General features: G+C 38.5%; 1 protein-coding gene across 4 annotated transcripts in view; it reads right to left on the bottom strand.

Annotated features, from left to right (window-relative positions):
- The window catches only part of RAPGEF4 (Rap guanine nucleotide exchange factor 4), a 142161-nt gene that overhangs the window by 47014 nt on the left and 73081 nt on the right, over window positions 1-22066 (bottom strand). For 3 of the 4 annotated variants that reach the window (XM_005415866.3, XM_031057472.1, XM_031057476.1), the window contains 5 exons: window positions 9541-9594; window positions 9138-9244; window positions 7412-7533; window positions 5787-5970; window positions 936-1020 (listed from right to left, as the gene is read on the bottom strand). In XM_005415866.3, the coding sequence (XP_005415923.2) occupies window positions 936-1020; window positions 5787-5970; window positions 7412-7533; window positions 9138-9244; window positions 9541-9594 (552 nt within the window). The remainder of the gene's footprint in view (window positions 1-935; window positions 1021-5786; window positions 5971-7411; window positions 7534-9137; window positions 9245-9540; window positions 9595-22066) is intronic. The other variant, XM_031057467.1, reaches the window with a different exon arrangement.

Here is a 22066-nt window from a genome sequence, read left to right as displayed (position 1 = left end):
GCAGGAGCTGCCAGATCACTGGAGCTGCCCCCTGTGAAGGGGCTCCAGCCCCAGCAGTGACAGTCTCTGGTGCTGGAAGTGTGACTGCCAGAGTCTCACAAATGGTCAAACTGGGAAGTTTCCTTAACACCAATGTAATTCAGATACCAACTCTGACTGCCTACTTTTCTTAAAAAACGAAGTTCAGGTTTTTATATGTTTGCATGGAGTACTATCTTTCTGTAATGCAGCTTCATAATTAGCTGCATCTGTCCAAGCTAACTGAGAACGACTGAAAAAACCAAGGGATTCTGACGAAAGTATTGTCAAATATGGATCTACTTTCTGACTGGTTTCCTTTTTCTGAAAGCATCCACATCTTATTGCTACCAAGCAAAGTGCTATTTAGCTTGTTTCAGTTGTCTGCACAGTGAGACTTTAAACAGATGCATTTTCCTGTCTATTCCATTTATCCTTGGTTCTCTGAGCTGTTCTTGACCACTTCAGTATTGCACAATACTGAAGTGGTCTGATGAGCTTTCTTTCACTCAACGACCAAACTCCAACCAGCAAGCACTGCACAGCGCACCTTTCTCCACAGTATAATTTCTCCTCCTAACTGGTTCAAGCCAAGACTCCTTACAGAAATCAATTCTGCAAAATTCAGTAGTACCAGTACCTTCATTTACACAAGGACAGGGACCCAGACAGCAGCACCTGTGCCAAGTGAGGGGCTGTGCAGAAATACTTGAAGAGAATTCTATCTGATATCAAATAGACAACCTACACCTGCACAGTGCTTGGGTGATTCTCAAAGATGGAATAAATTCTTTGCATGGAAAGTATAAATGAAAATGGTTACAGGCTCTCCAAGTTTAATAAAGTCAGAAGTAAAACCAGAAGTAAAAATTGAGCCTCCCTTTAGGTGATGAATTATAATTTTTAAAATTACTTACTGTGGTAGAAAGGTGAGATAAGGCCTTAATGTGGAGAAGTTCTTCATATATAAATTCTAAGTCATCCACAGTTCTCTGGCCAGGGCTACAGAGAGAATATAAAAGGGAAAACTAAATGCAATAAATGCCCAAAATAAATACATCACAGAAAGACAAAACAACACGAAATGCTGCTGAACTGTCTAGTGAAGTGTACATCCTCACTAAACAGGGACTGAATGATGTTTCTGGCTGAAGGACTGAAACACACAAAGGATGGAAGCTCTGTGAATGCTACCCGAATGACACTGAGCAGCAGCCATGGCAACCACCTTAGAGAGATCCTGATTAGGCAGCTTCTCTGATTAAATCAAGTGTTCTATATATGTATAAAATGGTCACAGAAATCAGAAATGCTAGTTGTAGCAAACACAGTTGTAGTGGTTTGTAAAGGAGTGTGTGAACTTCTGCTGAACAAATTGGGGATGCAGCAATGCATCTTGGAGAACAGCTAACGACTGCTCTACAGTTAATGCTGAGTGCTGCTGTTTAGCCACAACGGCAAATAAGAACCACTCAGTAGTTTCAGCTTCTCTCACTGAAAAATACAAGAAGCTTGTGCTAGAGAAGAATTATTCCTTCATCAATGCGCTGATGAAGGAATAATTCTTCTCTAGCACAAGGAGTAGTAAGGAGGCTGGCACTGTGGCTGAAATAATTGCATTTCTGTAATCTACCCAAAATTTTCTGATTGCTAAAGAAGGACACAAATACTGTGGGGACTGCAGTGTGTCAGAGATGCTTTGGAGGATCTAATAAACAGCACACAGGAAGAGTTGTGGGAGCTTGACAGTAACTCCCAATCTTTTTCTCACTCACAAGATTCTCTTCAGTTACAATATCTAATACAATATTATTTTCTAAAAGAACAATTTCTCCTGTCATATAATTTCGGACAGCACGTTGGAGTGACATATGGACACAAAGGAAGAAAAATTCCTTTAAAGCATTATTTCAAGCTATTTTTGTAGGACTGAGTCCTTCCAAATAATATGGTTTAGATTTGTGAAAAGCAGATTACAAGGAATTCATTAAATGGGCCAAGAACAAAAGAGCAACAAAGACATAAGGGAGAGGATGGAAATGGGATACAAGAGAGGAAATGGGATACAAGAAGTCCAGTCTGGGGGCAGGAGTTCCAAATAAGAAGGTTTACATCCTCCACCATTACAACAAGCACAGTTCTAAATCCTGCTGTCTGCAATGTGTGGTGTCAAAAGAATTAACAGCACAATTGCATCTTTGGACAGCCCTAAAAGAAAAACTACAATGATAGAAGTTTTCCTTCTAAAATGTCAGTATTACAGGAGACTAGCACCTAGAGGATCAGGAAAGCCATATGAAGAAATGCTGTGCTCTATAGATTTTCTGCCTAGTCACCTCCTGATTCAACAGTCTGTCTACATCTCGTGTGAGACACAGGGAGTACCCAGCTGTGTTACTCTGGAATTATATTGCATCTTTTTACAAAAGTAGCTGGATGGAGACTTCATTTGGATGAAAGAAGAACTGAAGAAGTCACAGAAAATATAAGGAGAACTGACATCACTGCTAAGCAAGCTTTATTTTTCTTCTGTTCCTCACTATAACAATGACATGCATTTATTATTACCCAGATTAAAGACAAATTTAGACTACAAATAATTTTGGATTAAATTACTCTTTTCTCATACAGAATCAAACTATTAAGGGAAAACCAGAAATTGGTTTGGTACTGCTATGCCCTCTAGTGACTCAAAATACTCCACTGTTTCTGAATCTGGCTTGACATTACAAGGCTGACGCTCCTAGTGATTTATGCAGGGCAGCTTAATTAAGTACAGCATAAAACTAAGCCAGTACTAACTAGCAAACAAAAAGTGAGGATTTTAATAAATAATAGGGAAGTAGCAACTTTAATTTTATTACATGCTTGCAAAACGAGTATGGAAAATATAGTGTAACAAGTTAAGAACTTTCTACATTAAATCAAAAGATAAAAGGATGATGTCTTACTATATGAGATCTCTATCATAAAGACAAAAGGACACACTCTTCCTTTAGCATGTCCATTTGCTTCCTATGTTAGCACACTGGAAGGACTGACAATCTGTAGCAGATATCTGTACCTAGTCTTTACTTCTGTTCCTGCAGATGTCACGTGGAGAGATATTAGGCATCACTGTGTCTTTAAAGCCTGTGTGGTGACCCACTGATGTTGATTTGTAGGATCCTGCTGTGTAAAGACCTAGTTTCTGCAGGGGACACATTCTAACAGCAATAGCTGGTTATAGAGCGGATAATAAATGGAATAGGTAGGGAACGAGGGTACACATTAATGGACAGAACTCAGGTGATATTAAGTGATCAATAAAACTGTTCAGTGCTTGGAGAATTTACCAAGGTCAGAGACATCAAGCTTCTCTGTGACTAGGATGTTGACAATAACACAGTACTTTACCATTGATAAACCATGTATGTCAAAGCAGTATCATTGATTATTTTTATTGTACAGCTAACCAGAAAATTCTCAGATAATAAGAACAAGGGAAAAGATCAGAGACCCCATAACATTGTGATTAAGTGTCAAATGCTCTCTATGAAGAAAAAGATGTGCTAAGTGAAGCCACTAAGAGCATATAACACAGATTTATTATTTCAGTCACACTGCTAACTTACTTTAGGCTAGGGCATTAAAAAAAAGAATGTAATCCATAACATTATCTGAGCTAAATACTATTGTCAGATGAATACAACTCTTCCTTTAAAGACTCCTATTATTATTGTGTTTAGCTTTGTATTATAGCATCCTATTAAATTAGGGTTTACCATCAGGACATATTTTCATACTGAAGGGGGGAAACACTTAAGGAGGAGCTGTATTAATTCTACAGTAATTTTTACAGGGACTTTAGCAAGGTCTGCACCTGTACTACAGCCATTATAAGGAGCAGAGAGCTGTGTTTGCTACTTCACAAAAAGCTATTTTCACATTCAGTATATGTGTTTCCAAAGGGGGAAAAAAACCACAATAGCAACAAGAGCCTGCCAAAAATTTCCCTGAGCTCTATTCTGTTTTTTAAACTAAAGAACATTCTTTCACAGTTTGACAGTTAAAATGCTGCAGTTAATGTAATAAACAGAGAATTTTTTAAGTTGGCTGTCAAAACAAGTGACACTTTTTGTTAGAGATTTTCAGATTTTGAACAATAGAAAGTACCTTTCAAAGCAACAGCTTCATTATACAATCAAATTCTCAAAGTAATCTTCTCATCAAAGAATATTGTCTTATTTCTTTCAGGGTAATTATCTGAGTTCTGCAACCTCTCTGGAAATGGTTACTGTTATAAAATGCAGCTGTGTTGGTTTGAAAATTGTGGGTCCTGCTCAGGTCAGCTAGAGTCAGCATCTCTGAAGCCTTGACAATTCCTTTGAACTTTTGGCAGCTGTAACAGTGTCTAGTCAAAACTAGCAGGACTATGAGGATTCATGGAGATTTTGACAGCTTTGCTACAGCTCAGTCCAGGGAGGATTTTCAACTAACAAAATCATTAAGTATGTAAACGGAATACTAGAACAGCAGTTCATATGGTCCCTGGCAGTACAAGGTTACTTCAGTGAGCAAAGGGCTGCAAAAATAAGCACTTTATGAATATCAGCCTTGAGAAAACCTTTCTCCTCACTATATCCCATGAAAAATCTCCTATTAGTATTCATTCAGGTGATGCTGTGCAAGTGACAATACAGAGAGAAGAGCAGTACTTTCCACAGTATCCTTCCAGCCTTTCAGCCCTCTGTAAGCAGTCCAGATGATAATCAATATTTATCCTGCTAGTGTAAACTTACACTCACTGTTCTGGAAGTCATGAAAGAAAGCAAATGTAGTGGGTAGCCAAAACCCATGATAACTAAAAGGGAAATGCTCCTAGAGATGACCTGCTCAGCTGGCCTGAGGCACAGGACAGAGTGCAGAGAAGCAGGGTCCCAGCACACATAGCATTGCTCAGTCTCCAATGACTGGTGTCTGCTCAGAGGTGCAAAAGCTCACTTTTGCTCCTCAGTGGAAAGGGCACAGGACATGTCTGCGAGGGTACAAGATCTCAATTCCATTACTCCCTAAGGGTGTATGGAAACACCTTGCTCTCAGTCTGGCTTGTCCATGTATTTTGTGTGACAGGGAGCAAGTGCTCCTTTAGTTGTGCTGACTAGATCTCTAATAAGGAGAAGAAATAAAATGTATACTTCAAACCTATTGCTGCATGACAGGGTTTCCTGTTTTTATAAGCACAAGTGTTTGATGGCACTTTTTGAAATTCAATGCTTTTAGGAAGTTTTTGGAAAAGTGCTGTTGAAATGAGCTTGTGATCTAAAGAGGAATGGAGTCTGGAAAGGATACAGATGGAAACAGAACAGGAACAAGCACTTGGGTTAGGTGATGCAAAAATCTTTTACTATGAAAAATGTTCTCACACTGTAAGCAGTGCCCACTCCTCTCCTATAGCAAAGACAAACTTTGCCAATGGCCTCAAGGTAGCAGGATCCAGCCCTGTGTACTTGCCTGTCTTGAATAGCTCCTTACAAGAAAATCTTCAGTGAAGGTGAGTTTAAGTTATTCCTTATTCTCAGTGCGTTTAATTAGCAGTAAAATATGTCTGCCATGGCCACTAAACCCTACCTGCTTAATGCTTGCCTTCAAGGGAGGGTCAAACAGAGTTTATACTGGCTTTGAAGTCACTATAAAGCTGTGTGAAAAAAAGGCTGATAATCAGTGTAGTAATGTAATCTTCCATGTCACAAGGAAGACCCATGATATTAACTCATTATTCTGCTTACGGTTTCCTGAGAATCATCCTCATATGAGCATCTGGCCCAATCTGAGAGAGAAGCAGCATAGTATCCTGTAACTCCTCATCACACTCCTTTTTCTCCTCCTCAGTTGGCAAAGGGGCATCCTCATGCTCATCATCCAAAAATCGATAAAATAAGTATTTGTCCTGAAAGTGGTGTTCCTGGTCCACTGTAAACAACATAACACATCAAATACTGAATGCTCCACAATGAAACAAACCTTGTAGAAATCTGTGTAGTTATCATGTTTGTTACAGATAGATTATTTAAGAAGGGAAAGAAAGCTACAGAAAAACTCTAAGAGCATGAAACTATTTCTCATGTATGTAGCTTGAAGGGTTCACTTTTAAATTGTGTACTACAAATACTATCCAAAAGGCTTCCATATAAGTATGTTGTGGGTGTGTATAAATAGATGCATACACATGTATATGTTTTTTTAATTAGTTCTGTTTTCTTATTGTTTGAAATTATTTCATTTAATCAAACAAATGACACTGGGGAAAATGGTTATACTATGAATTTCTAAAAGGTATTCTCTAGCACAAATACTTTGCTCTACATATTTAGACAGGCTGAAAAAAGGTAGGAAAAGCAACTAAACTCCTTGTCATGTAGCAGAAATGTGTATCATCAAGGTATAATCCCAGGGGCAAGTGCATTGACCTGTGCCTGGGGGACTAACTTAATGGATGAACTGCCAAGAGAAGACCTCTAAAGTAACATTATGATATTGCAAACCCCTCGTCTTCCAAGTAAGTCAGAGTGATGTGTTGAGTTGGATATTGTGATGCAGCTTGCACTAGCATGCCCTGGAGAGTTCAAGGGAATATATGGCAGGAATTCAAGTTAGAGCCCTTAGGGTAAGGGAGCAGTGGAAACAATCTGCCTTCCCCGTATGGAATTTTCTCCCTGGGATATAGGAAGCACAAAAGATGATAAATGCAAGTTTACTGTAATAGAGCTGCTCTTCCACATTTAATAAAAATGTATATGCAAAGCTTCAAATATCAACATTGCTTTAGAAACCTGCCCTTTTTGAGGGCTGTAATATCCTGTTACCAACTAAATCCCGCCAAATGGAAACTGAAAGTCAATGTAAAATGCAATCAGAAAGCTAATATAAAATCACAGATTTCTGCACTGGAATATCTGGTGTGCTGAATTTGAGAACCCCTCCAAAACCAATGGAAATCATTCCAAAATTACGAATCTGAGCAAACACAAACACTCACATTCACTTCTGAATACTGCAAATCTTTGATGAAGGTTAGTTTTATGTATGGTAATACATCCCTTGATTTTGGCCTGAGTGCTACCTAGTTCTAACAATATAAGCACAAGCCAGTGTATTCCTAAGTATAATTAGAGCTATAATTATCAATTGTTCATTTATGATGCAATATGGTCGTAAGTTAAAAAAGTATACTGGCAGCAAGATTCAAATAATACTGCCTGTGTGTTGCACTTGTACTTATGAATGAACAGGCTTCTCTGCGGCATTTATTTTAGGCTCATGATCCCCTTCTTTTTCATGAAAAAGAACACAGAGGTGTTATTGTCACACACTGCCCATATTTTAGTCAAGATAGCGATTTTCTTTGTCTTACCATGGTTAAGAACACCTTCTTCCAGCAGTACTTGCCACATGCCAACAGCCTGGGTTCGTAAATGGACACAAGGACTTTGTTGCATCATCCAGTCAACTAGCTCTGTCCCCACACAGCATTGCCTGAAGGACAGATAGACAGGAATGAAAGGGAAGCCTGCCAAGAGAGAGACTGCACACAGTGACTGCCAACAACAGTGATATCCTAAACTCTGTATAGACTTAGTTAAATCTCCCTGCAGAAAACCCCATGTCACCATCTACATACACATGCTTGAAATACCAGTGAAGGTGTCCAATTTTAAGAAGATCACCTTAGCAAAAAAGTGTTTTGGGAAATGCAGAGTTCAGAGGATCTATTCGAGCGTGTGACACCTGGTACAAAATCTACAGCACCAGTGCAACAACCTCTAACCCAGTTTTCAAAAAAAACCTCTATATACCATGGGATACCAAAAGCCTCATGCTTTTCAGAATCTTGCATGAAAACAGACATTTAATACTGTAAAAGTTATGTCAATGCAGCCTCCACAGGAAAAGTGAGTGCTATGAGGGTGTTCCTGCATTTGTAATGAAACTTCTGTCACACTGTATTTGGAGACATTTGGTTTTGGTACAGTGTTCCTGAGGCTCTCTCATTTCAGGTCTTCGTAACCTTACACCTCCTGACTGACCCAGAGGCAGACAAGAGCAGGTCTCAAGCTCTGGAGAACAGCCAAAAAGGATTAAAAAAGCAAAAAGCTACATGGTCACTTAGTAAAATTCTTTATTGTTACACTCCTTAGCTCAGCAGAACAGTAAGAGTTTTCCCAGTTCTGTGTAAGAGAAAATGGTGCAGTTGTTTGGACCAGTACTCTTCATTTATCATATATGCTCTTCTGTTATTCTAGACCAATCAGCAATGTCATATTGTGACATATTCTTGAATCAACTCACAAGTGCCAAATAACTCTGTATTTTAAATATATTTTGGGCTGAAATATGAAAAATCAATGCATTTATTTCAAATGAAGATCAATATATTGATTTACTATTTAGAAAAACACACACTCAGAGATTCAAAAATAATTTTTACTTAGAAACTCTGAATAATGAACTAGGTATTTGATTTAAACATTAGACACTAAAACAAACTGATTGTTTCTTAAGCCGATAGTAGGTAGATCATGACACCTTGCAGGCAGATTTCTTTCTACAAGTGCCATTGTTATCTCACTTCAGCAAGACTGTGCTGCCACCAGCAGGAAGACAAGAGAGCCTGGCAATACACCAGAAAAAAAATTAAACAGAGCAGCAAATCTGCATCAGGAATGTTTCTCACCAGGTGAATTTTCAGAACACCACAGTGAGCAAGACTGCTATAGCAATCAGTACAGGAACATAACGTATTAATAAAGTTTTCTATTATCTCTTACTGATATACAAAGAGAACAGAATCTTCATTTTAGCTTGGTACTACACATAATATTCCAGCTAACTATTAACTATGCTTTGGAAGAGTGTTTGTATGTGAATGCTCTGTTCACAATCACAGACTCAATTTCCAGTCAAATTACTTCAGAAAGGATTTACCAGGCCCATTAAAGACTGCATAACATCCAACTCAAATAGCATCACAGAATAATTTCAGACCTTTTGAGACCTGCAAGTATGGTAAGGCATACATGACAAACCAGAGAATGGCAGGCATAAAAATTCAGAGACCTCTATACAATCAGCTCACACACCTGTAAGTCTTCAGATGGTATTTACGATCTCTTATCATGTGAGGAGCTCGGGACAGAATGGTATTCCGCAAAATCTTTCCAGCTCTAAGGATCTTTTCTGAAGGAACCTTGGTGATCATGGAGAAAAAGAAAGACCAAGAAACACAGATTTTAAACTTTCTGGAATCTCTGTGCTGCTTTTTGCAAAACAAAACACAAATGCTCTTTTTCCTGAATTAAAAATCCTCTTGCACAGAGGCTTACTTTTGCAGAGCAATATAGTATATATTTGGGATTTTAAGTTGCACATACTTCTCACATCTAACAGAAAGCATCACTTCAGTTGATTCATATTATACTGTTGGAAATAGTTATTTCTATTTGTCTAATGGCCTGGCTCTACAGCACACCTATGTTCTATTACCTGTGTAATGATTTTAGTAGGATGATGTGGGATGTGAGGATCAATAAGAGGTGTCTGAAAAATAAAATGAAATTAAATAAATTTTTTAAGGTTGACCAGAAAAATAAAGACTAAAGTAAAAAAAAATTAACAAAAAAGCTGTAATAACAAAGAATAACGTGGAAGTCCAAGCTCTGCCCAGGACATAGGAATATATAAAAAGCTTTGGAACACATCCTAAAGGCAAACTTGGTTGTTGAGGCTTAGCAAATTAAAACAGTGACATGACATGTGAAGATGAATAACAAATCTGTGCTAAACTTTGTAAAGTGCTAATGGGCAATGGCTGAATGTCACACCAGATCTGAGCACACACGGGCAGTTACCTCTTCACCCCGTACAACATGCATCTGCCCTGCCATTCAGCCCCCCACCACAGAAATTCTCTCCTCCTTCAGCACCTTTTTCTATTCAGCTCTTTTCTCCCTTACAGTACAGCACAAGAAACAGGAATGGAGATGACGATCTTCTTCCTCTGTGTTTTCTAAATTATCACCAGGCTGAGCTGGCAACCCTTTTATAGCCGCTCTCTGAAATGCAGAGGCAGGCAGGCCACTCGCAGGGACCCAGGCAAGGACTGGGGCTGGCGAAGAAAAAAGGAAAGAACAAAGCAAGTGGCTTGGTTCTACAAAGGGAAGAGTGAAAGGAAAGACCATCAGGACTCTACAGGGGAGAGGGAGAGAAGGGGATGAGAGAAATGGGAAAACAGGCACATAACAAACAGGTGAAAGAGGGAGACAGGGAGCACATGGCACAACACACAGGGAAAAGGAAAGCGGAAGGTTAAAGGACAGTAGAAATGGAAACAAAGGAGAGCAAGAGCGAACTTCAGCGGCCACGTGAGGATGATGGGCAGATCTTTGGCTTGTAGGGTCTGGCAGTTACAGCATGGACCAAATTCACTTTGAGTATGCGATGTCAGGACACGACACAAGGGCTGGCTTTGGCTGGTGCTCAGGGCTGGCTGACAGCAGATCAGGCTGAGCAGAGCACTCCCACAAGGGCAAGACTCTGCACCTTGGCCCATGGCAGCCACGGTGCCCTCACAGCCCTGCGGCAAAGCCAAGGCAGCCGGGGCAGAAGTCAGTGAAACACACACCAGGTACTTCTGGGTTGAGGTACCAGCTTCCTTAAACTGGGCATCTGTCCATTAGCTCCCATGGGATTTTAATGATGTGACAAAGTCCTTGTAGTTATCAAACAGGGTTAAGCTCTAAAAATGCATCAGGAAACTATGGTGGGAAGGTGAAAATGAAGGAAGGATATGACAGAAATCAATAATCTTAACATAGAGGCCTGCATATGGAAACTAACACAAAGTTCTTGTTTCTATTCATACCTTACAAGAAGTCTCTGAAAAGGCATATCAATACAATTAAAATGGGAATCCTGATTTTTCTCATTTAATAAGTCAACAATTTTTCATAAACTCATTTAAGTTCCAAACATTTCTGTCCAGCCAGAAGAGCAGTAGCACATCCCTCAATATTTCTTGGTTTCTGGAACTGTGTGGAATCTGCTCTAGATAGTCTACATTTGCAGTTAACATAGGCAAAGAATAGCAAAAATCTTTTCAAAGATGCCTCTAATGAAAACAAAACCATAGAATAACAATCTCAAACAGGTACAATACCCTTAATCTAGCTTCCAGATTTTAATTCTACTTAGGAATATACTTAGAGGAGAGATAAAATATGTAAGACAAAAAATATAGATTTTTAGAGCAACAGACCAGCAAAAACAAATGCACATTTTTGTTCTTTGGAGTTTCAATTAAGTTTTAACAAAAATGTATAAACTAACAGGTGAAAAATTTACCATGGATGAAGATTTTTTAATAAATCTCCTAACTTAACCAAAACAGAATGTAAGACAGCATTTGGAAGAAATCTGATTCAACCCAAAAAGGTGAAAGCTAAGACACAGCACAAGAATCTCCAGAAAGCAGAAGGAAGGCTTGTTCACCTACATCCTGACCAATACAGAAGGATCAGCTGCAATGATTGAACATAACTTGGGTGAAGGTGATCATGAAATGATCCAGTGTCAGAACTTTACAGAAGGAAGAAAGAACATCAAAGCAGACACAAGGGACTAGAAAGAAAAGTTTCCATAAAAACAGAATACTAATACCTACATTCCTGGAGTGGGTCATGGGGGAACAAGTGTGAGGTAAAAGGAATTAATGGGAGCTGGCAGTTACTTAAAGAAACCATATTAATCATGCATACAATATATACTAGAACTTAACTAGAAGGTGAAGTAAAGACTTAGCTAAAGGAAGAGCTCTTCACTGACACACAAGAAAGGAATACACAGAAAGGAGAGAGTAGGGGGTCTAAAGCAAGTATAAATTGAATAACAAAAGACAGAATTAGAAAAGCAAAGGTATAAAATGAAACAGACCTGCCAAGAAATGTCAAGAGGTACAAAAACATTCCACAAGTACATTAGTAGTAAAACAAAGAAAACAAACAGTGTTGAGCTACTGTTTAACAGAGGGAAATCTATTTACAGGTGGTTCAGGAAAGCCAGAAACTTTTGATTTGTTTTTAATCAACGTTCATTAGAAAGATCAATGGCAGAGAGATGGTTAATATCCTGAGTAGTAGAGTGACAGAAGTAAAATCTCAACCTTGAAAAAAACCCCAAAAACATAAATTAGTTGTTTTCAGATTGGCTTTGTAGAATTTAATGCAGGAAACTTGAAGAGCACAAAGAAACTTAAAGAGGGCTGCATCCATCTCTGAACCATCAACAGCCACTCTTGGTGTCTAAGGAAGGCAGCTGAAGACAGAAATATGGAAAAGGAGAAGCTGAAAAAATACAGATGTCAGCTTAAAGTCTTCCTAGAAAAAGTTAATTTGTAAGCACCTGGAAAAGAACAGGGAGATGAGTCACATGTGACGTATATTAACCAAGAACAGATCATGCCACACTGATCTGATTTCTTTTCATGATCAAGTAGCAACACTGATAGATTAGACAAGAAGCAGCAGATTTTCAACCCTTTAGTAAGGCTTAGCACTTTCTCATCAGATATTCTCTTCTGCAACAGTCAGATTAAATTCTTACAAAATAGGTGCAACGCCAGTTGGAAAAGTGCATTTTGAAATCAATTACCAGTGAAGCAAAGTCAAACTGGCAGTCATACCAGAGGTCTGCACAAAGCAGCATTCAAGAATATATCATATCTGATAACATTAAATATTAACATGGGAATTAACATGAAGCAGAATACACCTTTATTGATTCTGCAGGAAACTTCAGGATGGGAGGCATTGCACATACATTGCAGAATAGGTTTACAACACGAAACAGTTGTAACACTGGTCTAGAAATGATACTTTTATGCAATACAGAGTGATGACTACATTTCTGAAGCGGGTGGAATCAGCTAAATAAAGACAGGGTAGGGAACAAGTGTCTTAGTGCAATACCACAGAAAAGAAAAAAAGGTTTACAATGTTTTAAATATTTAAACACAGCTGAATAACCAATGTCATACTTGTGTGAAAGCAGCAAATATTGTGCTGGAATGTAGTAATATATTAGATACATAATGGTGTTCTGCTTTAGTCAGCCTAGGTAAGACCTAATATAAAGCACTGTACCTCATTTGCCCATTTTACTCCAAAAGCATCTAAAGCAGCTGGACAGAATTTAGAGGAAAACAACAAGAATAATCAGAAAGCACAACATAAATAATCAAAGCTGTTAAGCTAAGGAAAAGGCAAATCATAGCAGAGGTGTGATTTAAAAAGTCTTCTGATTTAAAAGGCCTTTGAAAAGGAGAAAGACGTGGCCTAGTCCATCATGCAGAGATCAGGAAATAATTTAAATTGCTCTAAGAAAGATTCAGTTAAGGCATCGCTGAAGCTTTCCTCGCAGTGTGGACAGTGAATTGCCAGAGAGGTCTGGTTCCTCCATCTTTGGGAGGATACACAAGGAATCTGTCAGGAGTGACACTGCTATAGTGCGTGTGCATGTGGCTTGGGGATGGACTCAATGCTTTCCTGAAGTAGTTTTTAGCCTCACTACATGGTACTGTGCAATTTTTGAGGACAGAGGTGATCAGCGATAGAGCTCCCAGGGCAGTGAGCCCAACAGTCATTCCTCCCAAGGGACAATGACATCCAAAAGACATGCCCAGCAAAAAGCCCCCAAAGCTACAGCCTTTCAAAGCTGCTGCAGTGAGCTCTGGTTGCACTAGTGATTACCTGAAATGCAATAAATGGAAACACAGGCCTTGGACTGAGTTTGCTACAGAAAGGCAAGACATATTTCAAAGGCAGAGAAATGAAACATCAGTTAGTTAAAAGGAGATACAGGGTTCCAGCCACCACTTCCCATCAGAAAAAAAAATGCACTCTGTGAGGGACAGACACAGTCTGGCTAAAGACCAAGATTGTTTTGTGAATCTTTACATGCTGGATCTTTCATTAAGGATTGCTTAGAAAGCACTTTAAAAAAAAAAAAGGAGCTCTCCCTTTAAAACAGCAGAGTGTGAGGAGAGTGTTCAATTGACTTCTTAACGCATCCTGGTATCTTTGAGGAATTAATGAGACTGAAGTACATACATGTGGAACAGAGGTCCTTGATGATCCCATTTTTCTGGACTTCTGAATAAGGGAAAAGTTATCAGGCAAAGAGCTCAGATAAGCAAGACAATTACAATAGTTTACAAACTATTATTCACCTCCTGGCCACAGGAGCGACCAGCGTAACTGCTCTTAGCTTTCCTTCGGTGGGAGATAAAGCAACACAGCAACACCACACACAGTTTGCTATGACCTGCTGATCTTCCCTGTAGGGCAGGAGGTCATATGGGTCTAGAGGGTGGAGAAGGGAAAGCTGCTGGTGTTGGTAGGGGAAAGCAGAAAATTATTATGAGAAACTGTGGTAAAAAGGCTTTTAGCATTAACATTGAAAAACTCCTTATCTGTACATTTATGGATTCACATTTGAGCTATTCAAACAAACCCTTCACAAAGCCAATCACAAAACTCCCTATTTAAATTGGGGTGAAGCAGAGAAAGCAATAATTTTAGCCTCCATTCCTTTCAAGATTCAAATATTTATGCATGAGAGCAATATCACAGATTTAAATAGGACTATTCATGTGTATAATTTTATGCACACATTTAATCTGTGGAGAAATAGGCCTTAGATTTCAAACTACAGGGCAAGGCCTGTCTTTATTTTAGTGTTTCTTACATCACTGAGCAATATGCAGACAAATAAATAATAAAATGGACAACCATAATAGTGACCTACTATGAGATCTGTATTTGTCAACTTATTTGATTCTGCTTAATAAAATCGAAGAACATCTCTTACAAAAATAGATATTTCTATTCCCCTTGTTAGATAGCTATAAAGGGATGCTTCTGAGCCTTTACATATGAATGAACACTTTAGATCTACAGCAATTTGGATCTGTAAAATCAAGTGATGAAGGGAACTTAATTTACTATTCTCAAATGCAAACATAGGATATGTGTATTGCAAAGAACTAAGGTGAAAAAAGTAAAAGCCAACGAATCAGGTTTTTTTCACATGACCTCAGTGTAGCTCATCTCTGAACAGAGAACAAGTTTCAGTATTGATTGGAGTTAACCACAGCATGTTACCGGGGTGATCAGATAAACCTGTGCACTACTGTTGATCCCTTTATTTTCAGCTGGGGAACTGAAAAGAATTGCAAGTGACATCTGTTTTCCTGCTGGCTGCCAAGGGGATCCAGAACAAACAAAGGACAAAAGCCACACACACGTTGAAAGGTGTCAGCAGCAACAGCCACCTCACTAAGAGAGGTCTGTTTGTTTTACATCCTCAGTATTTACCACTATTGGTGATTTATGGTCTAATCCAAATCCCACTGAAATCACTAGGAAGTCCCTAATTGATTCAATGAATTTTGAGCCAAGCCCACAGCATCTGATTCTCCTAAGTGTTTCTCAGGGAGCAGAGCATCTTTAGCTCTTACTGGTCCCAAATGACTCCTGATACCTTCTGACAACTGACATTTTTGACTGACATTTTTGAATATCTTTGTATACATCTCCCAAAAGACTTCTAGTGCCCTATCTGGTACACATGGGAAGAAATAAAATATACAAAAAAAACCCCATTCCCACAATATTAGCAAAGTCATAGCCAGCCAGTAGGAAAAACCTGACAACTAGGCAGAGTCCCTACTGCCCTCCCACAGAACATCTCCCACCTCACTATTCTTTCTCAAGCTTTCTGTAATGTCATCTATTTGTGCTGCTTCAGACCAAAGGCAGAGATGAGTTCCAAAGATTATGTAGAGATGACTCTTTTTCCAATACAGGCCATTATTTCCAGCACTACAGAATAACCATATAAAAGGGATAAAGCTGAGCATACAGTATCACAGCTTTTGGAGAGTATTTTCAGCTGGAAAGCAGTCTTGGATTGAGTATCTTGAAGTTAACTCCATTGGTCCTATTTCCAGCTGCAGTGAGAGAGTGTCTGTGCAGACTGCACCAACCTCTGCTAGCATACCACAGGCAAAACAATACCCATATTGAATGCAGATTGCTGAATGTGAGAGAAACAGCTCACCAAAGATTTCGTCATAAAAAGGTCCTTTGGAAGACATCTTTGTCAAAATTTGAAGGAAAATGTAATCAATATTGTAGGAGTTGCCCTGAGAATAGCTCAGTTGGTCAGAGCATGGTGCTAATAACATCAAGGTTGCAGGCCAGTCTCCCACATGGGCCATTCACTTAGGAGTTGGACTTTATCATCCTGGTGGGTCCCTTCCAACACAGAATATTCTGTGCACTGTGACTATACTAACCCATACCGGATCTCTGGAGTAGCCCTGTGTAGAATATGCTGATATACTGACCAATGCTTGTTATCAGAAAACAATCTATGTGATGACCTCTAACTCCCGAGGTCATGGTCCATAAAAAACCTTGGCACATACTCCCTGCCGTGAGGACTTTCAATGGCTGGGACATGGAACCAGCACTGAGCTCTGGGTCCCACCCAGACTGTCATATTTAATCACAGAGCCAATCACTGAATACTCTGAGTTGGACAGGACCCACAACGATCATCAAGTCCAACTCTTAGACGAATGGCCCATACAGGGAGATTCACCACACCCCATCAGAAAACAGAAAATGTGGAAATAGAAATGCAATCATCACTTCTATCATGTAAACAATTGTAAACAATTCATTCTCCTCTTCCCTCTCCCCACAAACATATGCAACAGCTGGGAGAACCAGCCTGTGCTCCACAGGATAGCACTGGCAGTCAAAAAAGCAAAGTACTTGCTCATACGTCCTAATTGGAAAAGTCAGAAACTCACAATGACTGACCTCATCCCAGGTCTGTAGGGGACTTCACAATTAACAAATACTTGGCAGTGAACAAAGGACAAATTACCCAAAAAGATCACTTGTTTTAAAAGGACCACTCTAGACAGTCTCAAATTGTACTACCAAAGGATCTTCAAGCCACCCATGCTCACAGAAGACAACTATTCTAATTTCTTAACAAACATCTGTAAACAGCAAAATGGGGAGAATGGCAAGGTACTAATGGATGAACACACAGTCACAGGATGTTTGCAAAATTAGGTAAGAAAATGATCAAATTTAAAAAATCTTCTGAGTTTCATAAAGCTATAGCACCTGTAATCTAAAACCCCATAATCTAACTACAAACTATGTAAACCAAGCAAAATAGCCTAGTAGAAATTTTCAGGGCCAGTGGTTAAAGACAGCCCAGTTTTATTCTGTTTTTTTGACTGCAAGACCTTACACAAATCACCTAATCACAGTGTGTTTCATTTTCCTCTTTCTGGAAAGAGGAATACTAATAATTTTGTACCTTTGCAAAATGCTTTGAATACTGTCAGCAAATGAGTTACTATCAAAATATTCAGAGTAATGATGACTGGTTTAAAATCTATGTTCTTTAAATGTAATACAATGTGAAGACTATGCTGTATTTTAAAATACATTCTAAAATTGCTTATCTTTAGTAATCTAAATTTTTTTAATAGCATAAACAGGAAAACATGTTCTTTAAATTCTCAAATATTCAGTGTAGCAAATTTATTTTAGGAAGTGAAATTGAATTCACATTAGTAACACTTCTACAATGTTTCCTCGACAAACTATAAATGTCCTTCCTTTTAACACAAAATGATTCAGCCATTACCAAAAATGACACTTCACTGTGAATGTCAAAGGGAAAAAGAATATTGAAACAGACTATGACCAGTGCACAAAGCCCCCCAGAACATGGCTAATGATGTCTTATTTTCCCGTCATTTTTCTACTTCCCTGCTACAATGAAACAGCTGCTATAACTACACTGCCTGCATTGAATAAAATGTCAGAAAATGCTAACTCTGCTGTGAGCATTCCCAATATTCTGAGAGAGGTGTGACTACAGTTATCATAACGAGTTTCAAGCCAGTGTTGTCAGGGTTTCTCTCCGCTCCTGCATTTCTTTAACCTACAAAAGAATAAAACATTTTTTTTGTCTCTCATGCAAACTACGGGTTTCTTAGTGTCCATGGTTTAAAAGTATGCTTACCTGAAATTGCTTACTTCTTTAGAAACAAGCTATAATGACAAAGACTTTAAAAGTACAATAAATACCAGGCAGCAAGGTTACCAGTTTTTAAGGCCTATCTCTCATGCATGCTCTAGGCACACAGCATCTATTCAAAAGATAAACTGAAGGGATGATGAAGACATTTCTAGATGCCTTTTTAACTTTGGCAAGCATACCTTCAAGACTCCCAGAAGGTACTCTGTCTAGAAAACAAGACTGGATGGGCTCTCCTAGGTTTCAATTACATCCAGATGCCAGAAGTGCCTTCTGAGGATGAGGTAGTAAAATTTTAGGTTAAGCGATTTCATGTCAAACATAAGGGCACCAAAACCTGGAGGTTTGAATTATGTGTGAAACTGTGAACCTGTTACAATTAGTGGCAAAATTCTTGACTCCAGTGTAGTCAACACACTACCCAAGTGAGGCAAGAGTACGACTGCCTCCTGGGTGACAGCAGTTTACATATTGTGGGAGCCCCATTAGTCATTGCACCTCTGAGTGTCTCAACCTCTCCATGGTAAAATGGGGACAACAGTGTCTACTCACAACTTCAACAAATGATGAGAATAAGCAACTGAACACACTGCTGAATGCTGCAACTGGAATCCTGGAAGTTTAGTGTCTACAAATTCATGCTGGGAAATTTAAAGTTATTTTGAACACAGAAAGAAAGAGTCATCAAAGAGACACATTGAAGGGCTACCTCCTGAACTCCCTGGGGAGGTCAGCAACAAGGTAAAGCCTCTGGCAAGTGGGCAAGAGAAGTTAATTTAAACCTGTTTTGTGCTTCTTCTGGTGATTTCATGTTCCTTATTCTCCAAGTTCAAGACAGCGCATTGTGTCAAAGTCCATGAAATGAAACATTGAAGGAGTGCAGCACATGAGCCTCAGAGTCCAGCCTCCCTATATACTCCTCTTTCTGCTTCCTGTCATCTTCTTCAGAAATCATTTTTTGCTAAAAATAAAACTGAGAAGGAATAATCTAACAATATCCAGTGCAACACCTTCTGGTGTCCTACTTCTCAGGAGATTTTTATTGACCTATATTGATGTTTTCCATCAACATGGAATATATTTCCTAAAAAGGTAAACAATTGTTTCTGCAGAATATGAAAATAAACAGAGGAAGGAAATCCCAAACTGATGGCTTGATCAGAACACATTTTACAAAAAGCACAAACATTCTTCTTTCAGCCAGGTACTTCTCTACTTCAATGGTTTTAAGTCTTCTGTCATAAACATTAAAAAACCCATCAAGCACTGGTTTAATTTACGTATTTGTGTGTCAGTGGAAAAGATACGCATTCTGCTCTTGACAAATATCCACAAAACAACCTTCTTATCTTCCTTAAACTTCTATTTCCCTTGATGTCTACAAAAAGCTTGTCAAAGTGGTGGGTGTTGATGTGCTAAACCATGCTACCTACCCTATCTAATCCAAGTTTCTCAGGCTGTGTAGGAGAAGGGCTTTGTTTTTTCATTTTATGGTAAAATCCAATTGTGGTCTCACACATTTAACTAGCATGAAAAGAAACCATAACTGCTGTATTAGTTAATCAGTTCATTCAGTGCTCTTTAGAGTGTCAGTAATTACATTGATTAAAAACATACAAAGGCATTTGGAATCAAATTATTGATCTGAACAAGACAGATCAATATGCCGTTTTTCACATTAATTCCATAGTGCATTGGGAATAATCAGTAAATAAAATACCAATATTGACTTAATGTGCATCTGTGTGAACAGTAGATATTCTCTGATTAAACAGCAGAAGAGTAATACTTTTAATTCCTGTCAATTACAACAAAATACTATTTTAATTGGAAAATAGTAAATATTTCATATTTGCAAATTTGCTTCTTCTCTTTTTCTAATTTTCTACAGAGTTTGCTGCTGCCTAACTTGCTACTATATAAAACAGGCTGGTTCACATTTTTTCTTATTTTGAATTTAGCTCATCTTCCCTGATTAACTAGTGAGGAACAGACATACTCTGAGATGCTTCTGTTGCTAAATTAATCTTTATTGCAACTTGAGAAAAAAAACTGGCTCCACAAATGCACACAGGACACTGCAGTAATTAACCCAAGATGGGTAAGGAGAGGCGAAATTACTCTACCTGACAATTTCCCCAGCTAACCACATCTCTTTACATACCAATTCACCACAGCATGTTTCTGAAAGAGATGACCTCTTTTTACCTCTCTCAGTATGTAGCCCAAGCCGTATAAATTCTGTGATGTCTGGCTTTTAGAGATATCACAGAACCAGCCCCATCCTTGTGAAAAGGAAGAGCGCCTATTGTATGTATTTTGTAATTTATCCCCTTTTTCCCATTTCTCTTCAATGTTGACACTGATTTTCATATTATTGCTAAAAGTATTGTTTTGTCTAGCTGAAATTCTGTTCCTGCCATCTGTCAACAACTCATCCCCGTTCTAAACATAATCTCAAAATCTTATTTGGTTTAATTGACTCTTAAGCGACTCTTAGTGGGTTGTGTAAAGGATAACAACTGTTGCACCACATTAAGCAAATCATGAAAATGAAGATTTGGTGTGAAAATGCTGTTCTAGAGAAAATTACTATAAAGAGTGAGGATGGACAGAGCAGTACTGGAGGTTTATGAAGACATAATCATAATTCTCCTGCTAAGGTACTGGCTTTTTCTCCATCCAGTTAATATTTAAGGTAATTAAACAAATAGGTTATAAATAATTTTGTTTACTAAGATGAAAACAAGTGTGTCTGAGAAATCCTAATTAAAAGCAGTGTATCAATCTGTATTGGAAATAAGCTGAGGTCTTTTTAAATTTTATTTTGGAGCCTAAATTAAATATTCTTTTGATTTCTTTACTATTCAACTCAGCTACGTGTATTTGTATTTCCTCACTAACTGCTATCTTTAATTTTAAGACAGCTGCATCACTGATGATAAAGTACACAAAGATCAAACACGTTCACAGTCTTGTGCCAAGCCTTCTTTCAGGAGGAAATTCACAAAGAGAATAAATAATGAAAGTCATAAATCATAAATACCTCAACAGCACTTTATCCTTAACCTCACGGGTGCTAAGAGTCCCAATTACATTTTCACCTCTGCTGTAGAGATCTGACATTTTTGCCTCTGCAATTCTGACTTGGAATGGCTCTCAATGAGCCCCACAAACTGGACACTTGTGGTGCTATTTGTGTGCAGCCAGCACAACAGGCTTCTGCTCTTGTCTAGCTAACACAAGAAAAAGAACAAAATCACTGAACAGCCTTTTCCCCACTATTTATTAGCCTCTCAATTTTTTGTCATCCATACACAAGAAAAAAACGATGCTGCTAAATGATCAGATCAGACACATTGATTACTTCTTACCAGCTCAGAACTATAATTGACTTTGTGAATACCAATTTCCTGCATGCATTGCAGGACAGGCAGTCAAAATGCTCTGTGAGAGACAATATGAGTGACTAGAAAGAATCTGATTTTAAGATCCCTGATCCAATTTTTCTGCCAAACTTGAGAAAATAATTACAAGATTCAAAAAAATTCCTTTTGCTGTTTCAAATATAAGTGCCAAATGTGTTACTTGTATACGCTTGACTTGTCTGGAGACATGAACCTTGAAAGGGACTATCTTTTTTCTCAGTATAATTACCCACTCTTCCTGCCTTTCAACTGCAAGAGATAAATGGAGTATATGTGCATGTTTTTTAGGGATTGGGACAGAATTTCAAAGAAAACACAGTCAAGAAGCAAGAGTCATCAAATGTGACTCCACAATACATATTCACAGATTGCCCTTGCCAGCACTGGCAGAGAAGGCAGTAGGCTGTGTTCTCAAACAAGTGGAGCTGAGAGTGATGCTCCTGTGGACAGATGGT

Source organism: Geospiza fortis, unplaced genomic scaffold, assembly GCF_000277835.1.
Source record: "Geospiza fortis unplaced genomic scaffold, GeoFor_1.0 scaffold112, whole genome shotgun sequence".
Classification (NCBI taxonomy): Eukaryota; Metazoa; Chordata; class Aves; order Passeriformes; family Thraupidae; genus Geospiza; species Geospiza fortis.
This window is presented reverse-complemented; position numbering and strand designations above follow the sequence as displayed.